General features: G+C 49.8%; 1 protein-coding gene across 1 annotated transcript in view; it reads right to left on the bottom strand.

The window, feature by feature from the left end:
• Positions 1-883: 883 nt before the first annotated feature.
• Positions 884-6,176, bottom strand: part of VPS16 (VPS16 core subunit of CORVET and HOPS complexes) — a 41,081-nt gene continuing 35,788 nt past the window's right edge. The window contains exons 22-24 of the mRNA XM_083398373.1: positions 5,883-5,979; positions 2,728-2,831; positions 884-1,667 (exon numbers count right to left, since the gene is read on the bottom strand). Coding sequence (XP_083254499.1) covers positions 1,523-1,667; positions 2,728-2,831; positions 5,883-5,979 — 346 coding nt within the window. The 3' untranslated portion in view covers positions 884-1,522. The remainder of the gene's footprint in view (positions 1,668-2,727; positions 2,832-5,882; positions 5,980-6,176) is intronic.

Raw genomic sequence — 6,176 nt, 5'->3', positions numbered from 1 at the left:
CAGTGGTGCCCCGCAAGACGAATGCCTCGCAAGACGGAAAACCCGCTAGACGAAAGGGTTTTCCGTTTTGGAGGTGCTTCGCAAAACGAATTTGCTATGGGCTTGCTTCGCAAGACGAAAATGTCTTGCAAGTTCTGCGGGGGTTTTTTCCCTCCCCCCCCTTTTCCCCCAGCCCCTAAGCCGCTTAGCAGCTGTTGCTAAGCCGCTTATCAGCTGTTGCTAAGCCGCTTATCAGCTGTTGCTAAGCCGCTTATCAGCTGATCTAAGCCGCTTATCAGCTGGTCCACTAATCCCTTAATAGCCGCTAATCCCTTAATAGCCGCTAATAGCCCTTAAACCGCTAATAGCGCTAATAGCGCTAATCCGCTAATGGGCTTGCTTCGCAAGACGAAAAAAACCGCAAGACGAAGAGACTCACGGAATGGATTCTTTTCATCTTGCGAGGCACCACTGTACCCATTTCCGAAGCAAATTCTGGGCTGGAGTGATGGCGTGGGATTGGCGCCTCCTTGTGGCTGGGGAGGTGGAGCAGTGCATCCAGTATCCTCGTGGGGAGAGGCGGGTGGGGCGGGTGGACTGCAAGCGTAACATAAGGAGAGCCTGCAGGATCAGGCCAATGGCATCCTGTTCTCACAGTGGCCAGCCAGATGTTTGTGGGAAGCCTGCAAGCAGGATTCGACCACAAGCCATGTCTCTCCCCTCCTGCGGTTTCCATTGCCGCCTCTGACCCTGGAGGCAGAGCAGAGCCATTGTGGAGGATAATCAATAATAATAAAACAGTCCACAGAATTATGCCAGTTTACCTAAAATACCATAAACGCGGGCTGGGAGCAGGCAGGATCAGAGCACCGCTTGAGAATGGAAGAAGCAAATGACACTACGATGTGAGCAGCTATTGTTTATTTCTACGATCCTTTTGACCCCTCAAGATTCTTCCCACTTTACAAATTCACAAGGGGATTAAATAAAACGAAGACGGCATTATGGTTATGCAGGCAGTACCGGCGACGAACTCTTGGGCTGCGACCTCCAAGACCACATCCACACAGAGAGACAGAGGCAGTTCAGGATCCGGGCAAGCAAACTTCATCTCTGAAAATGGATTCATTCCCCCTCTTAAACAAACATCCCAAGAGAGGAGCCCAAGAGCCGGCTGTTTTGCAGAGTGCAACTGAAAAAGCATTTGATAAGGAAGGTTGGGAAGGGAGGGTTTGGGATTCCTCGTTCGCACGTGCGACTCCTTCTCTCTTCCAAACCAACTGGAATCCAGGAGCATCAAATCCAGAGGAAGAAAGGAAGGAGGAAATTGCCTTGTGCGTCTGAAAACTCACCCACGGCCAACGCAAGGAGCCTGGCTCTTTTCTCCTTGCAAAAGGCTAACACTGGATGGTGCTTCCGCACCAGAGCTTGGCTGATGCCCCCCAGCACAGGGGATGTCCAAAACTGACCCCCCAACCCCACTCCTTCAGCCAAGAGGGAGCTGCAAGGTGAGGAGGTGGGACGGAGAAGGGGGGTGAGCCCCCTACTTCTTTCCAAGCTGAGCTTTGGCGAGGTTGATCTTGGCAACGACAGAAGCGTCTGCGGCCGCTGTGCACTTTGAGAGGATGAGATTCATCTCTGCCTCGTTCTTCCGTTCAATGGCGGCTTCGGAAGCCTGGCCCAAGTCCCTGCCGTGAAAAATGGGCGGAGAATAAGTAAACAAACAAACAAGGAGAGGGCAGGGCGGAAATGCCTGCTAAAACAAACGGAAATGCAAGTTTTAAAATTCATTTGCTTATTTATTTCAGCAGTGTTCATAGCCTGTGCTCTTTCCAAGAAAAACGCTCCATCAAGCAGCTTAGAAAATCCACATTAAAAAGGCGGGCACTAAAATCCTAATTTAAACCAGAGTTTCCCAAATTGGATGATTCTGTACCCCGGGAGAAGATGGCCTGAGCTGCTCGCTCAGAAGCAAGGGTGCGGTGGCAAAGGGGCACTGCGGGTGTAAATGACTTTCAGACTTTGGAAAGCTGTTATCGCTGGCTCAAGTTCATCCATTTTGTTGACTTGACTAAACTTAACAGTTTCAGTTGGATCCGGATGAGCGTGCAGTTAAATTGTAGAATTTTATTATCTTCCTTAGGGGGCCACGCAAACTACTCTTCTGAATAATGATTTTTATAGGGTAGTGGGCACTGGGGGTGAGATCATATAGCACTGGTCCTAAAGGATCTACACTGGCTCCCAGTATGTTTCCAAGCACAATTCTGAGTGTTGGTGCTGACCTTTAGAACCCTAAACGGCTCTGGCTCTGTAGACCTGAAGGAGCGTCTCCAACCCCATCGTTCAGCCCAGAGACTGAGGTCCAGCTCCGAGAGCCTTCTGGCGGTTCTGTCCCTGCGAGAAGGGAGGTTACAGGGAACCAGGCAGAGGGCCTCCTTGGTAGTGGCACCCTCCCTGTGGAACACCCTTCCATCAGATGTCAAGGAAATAAACTACCAGACTTTTAGAAGACATCTGAAGGCAGCCCTGTTTAGGGAAGCTTTTAATGTTTAATAGGTTATTGTATTTTAGTGTTCTGTTGGAACCCAGAGTGGCTGGGGAAACCCAACCAGATGGGTGGGGTATAAATAAATTATCATCAGCAGCAGCATCCTCTCTGCCTCCAGCCCAAAAGGTGCCCAGAACAAGTGAGCCAAGCCCACTGCTATGGGGCAGAGACAATTCCCCGCCAGACCAGATACGTACCCTACCAGAAGGAAGGCTTTCACCCTCTGCTCTGGGGCAACGCGGGGGGCGTACTTCTTCGCCTCATGGCGGTTGTGGTGCTTCATGCTGATCTCGACAAAAGGCTGCCAAAAAAAAAAATCCCACAGTGTCAACACAACGCAAGTTTCCCAAAGCGAGCACTATAAATGCGGGGGACCCGAGGGCCACACTCCTTTTCTAGACAGCCTTTGGAGGGCCGTGTGCCCTCTGTATCCATACTTAAGGTACAGCTGCAAGAGGTGGGTCCGTGATTATATTTTGGGAGTGGTTCCTGTTCTCGTGTGGCTGCATCGTTTTATCCTTTCTTTACGCATTCGAGGTTCACAGAATCATACAGTTGGCAGGGACCCCGTGGGTTTGTTGTACGGATCAGATGGGATTACTATGAGGAATTATAAAATACCGTATTTTTCGCTCCATAAGACGCACCTGACCATAAGACGCACCTAGTTTTTAGAGGGGGAATGCAAGGGGGGGGGAATTATTTAAAGGGAGCGCTGAGCAGAGCCTGTATGCATCACAGACTCTGCTCAGCGCTCCCTTTCACGAGCCGCGTGTGTGCGGCTCTTGCAGGCTTTTCCCTGAGGAGGGAGAAGGGCAGCCCGTTACTGTCTCGCACACATGCTCTGCGCGGCTCTTGGGGGCTTTTGTGGGAGGTGGGGGAAGGGACAGAGCAGTCCCTAAGCCAGAAGCTAGAGCAGAGAGAGGGAGCGCAGCGATCCCTCTCGCTGTTCTGGCTTCTGGGATAGCTGCGCAGCCTGCATTCACTCCATAAGACATACACACATTTCCCCTTACTTTTTAGGAGGGGGGAAATGCGTCTTATACAGTGAAAAATACGGTATGCATCAAGCCATTGTGTCCACTATGAAAGCATGGCGTTGACTGGGTTCGATGCATTGTCAATACAGTGGTACCCCGCAAGACGAATGCCTCAGAAGACGAAAAACTCGCTAGACGAAAGGGTTTTTCGTTTTCTGAGGTGCTTCGCAAGACGGATTTTCCTAAGGGCTTGCTTTGTTAGACGAAACGGCTCTGCCTCTCGTGTCATGGCGACGGTCACTGCACGCACGCTCGCTTCCCCGCTCCTCCGGCTCCCTCCCACCTTCCGGCTGACGGTTAGTGCCTTGCACCACTGCCCACCCCCCTCGCGCGTTCCCCTCAGATAGCCGCTGCCGCCAGCAGCCAGCGTTGCAGCCAGAGTCGCGCTCCTGAGCTCCGCCGCCCTCCAGCAGCCGCGTCGCACGGTGGCCACAACGCACGGGTGAGTCTGAGGTACCGGCTGCAGCAGCTGTCCTGCTTCTCCCCGCCGTTGTTAGTGTTTAAATGCAGTGGTGCTTCGCAAGACGAAAAAACTCGTACAACGAAAAAACTCGCGGAACGAATTAATTTCGTCTTGCGAGGCACCACTGTAATTTCTGATCAAATCCCACAAGCCTCTGCATCTCTGATTTCTCTACACCTGACAGGCATGTATAAGCATTCTAAAAACACAGGCTAGTTGCTTCATCAGGCATCCTCAGGACATAAAGATGGCAAGATACTTTGATGTACCTTTCCTTGGTTTTGTTAATCTTGGGGCCTGGAAATAGTTTTCACATGAAGGTGATAAAGATACCTAGCTTCTTGCCATTCTTCCTTCCTCTCGTGTTTATTGCTTGTTTATTACCTCCGGGGTTGCTGAATGCAGTCCTCCTTTTTAGTTCTGTTTTATTTACTCTCAGATTGTGTATGCATGCTCAGAGTAGTCTTTGTAGTTAAAAGAATTTCTTTTGATCTGACTTTTTCCCATGTGGGGTTTTTGAAATGCTCAGAGGAACTCTGGTTGGTTCTTACGAACACTGTGTAAAAAGTTCTTTTGTGAATAAAACGACCTGGGCCGATTATTATACGCACCCCTCCCAGAGTCTTGCTGGTCAAGTCTCGTGTGTATTCTAATAATAATAATAATAATAATAATTTATTTGTACCCCGCCCATCTGGATAGGTTTCCCCAGCCACTCTGGGCGGCTTCCAACAAAGACCAAAAATACACTAAGCTTTTTTGTGGGGTTTTTTGCCTGACTGTAGCTTTTGCTTGGTCCAAGCCCAGACATAGAAGGGCTTGAGGGGCAAAACCCAGTTTCTGGAGGGTGTTCAGGACTGCAGTCTGCCAGCCTGACTGGAATTGATCACAGAGGATCAATGGGGCTATCCCTCGGGGGAGCAGATTCAATGTCAGCCATTTGTAGATTGATGTTAGGCAGATGTTAGCCTCCACTCTCATCATCCCCGCTTCTAATCTAACCCATGCGTTTGAGACACACCTGGGGACTTGGAGGATGATACAGTCAGGCAAAGAATATTAGGCACTGAGAGACAACAGGACTGTGCAAGGTGCCCCAAGTATAAGATTGGAGAAATTGAGAGATATATACTTGCATTTCTCATATCTAGAAATGCAAGAAGGGCCTTTACACTCGCCAGAAGCTCGGCTCTGCCCTCGCCGGTCCTGGAAGGAGCCTTTAAAAAAGTCCCATATGCTCAGAGACTTTGCGCCTGTCCATTGGGAGAGATAGGAAGCCCAGAGCACTTGTTCTTTAGATGTCCCTTTTATGAAGAGGCACGTAGTGAGACCATTGATCCCCTGCTGGTGAGGCTCGCTGACCTCCCGGAAAAGCAAATATTTGACCTTTTTCTGTTAGCCAAAGATCAGAAGATGACCTGGGTGGTTGCCAGATTCTGTGTACAGATCTGTAGGCGTAGACCATCTTCCAGCTCAGAATAGTCAGTCATGAAAATCCCCAAACTCGGTTCCATGGGTGACTCTGGGTCAACTCCCTGGGAGTTTATTGTTGTACATTGTTTTTAAATTTATTGTTGTACATTGTTTTAATTGTCTGTTTTACTTCTGTGACTGTACCCCCAAGTGCGTTTTATAAGCTGGTCTCCGACCGTAATAAATTACCTATCACTAAGATTAATCAGAGTCCAATCCTTCCTTTGCTTTGGGAATGCCACATTTGTCTAGCACAACCCCCAGCGATGCAGAAATCTCATATAAGCAGCCCCAAGGCTGATGCCCAGGAAATCACTGAACAAGGCCGGGCTCCAAGCCTGGACAGTCTCCTGCCCCCTCCAACGTCCTTCCTTACCAAGTATCCAATGGGGGACTTCTTAGACTTGGACAACTTCTCCAGCTCTTCCCAGTCTCCTTGCTCAGCCAAGGCGCTGATCTTCAGCCACCAGAACCTAACAGTGCAAGAAGGGGACAGCGTCACAACTGCCATGCTCGCCAGACCAAGAAAAGTGTGTGTGTATTGGGGGAGGGTGGTCCTCAAGGATTTGAGAAAAGTTGGACCTCCAGTCCTGTGGGATGTGATACGTAAGTAGCAGTCAAGTACAACATTCCTTGTTTTCCTAGAGTGGACATGCAAGGGGATGTTTGG

Source organism: Podarcis tiliguerta (assembly GCF_965153285.1).
Source record: "Podarcis tiliguerta genome assembly, chromosome: 9".
In the NCBI taxonomy this organism is placed as follows: domain Eukaryota; kingdom Metazoa; phylum Chordata; class Lepidosauria; order Squamata; family Lacertidae; genus Podarcis; species Podarcis tiliguerta.
This window is presented reverse-complemented; position numbering and strand designations above follow the sequence as displayed.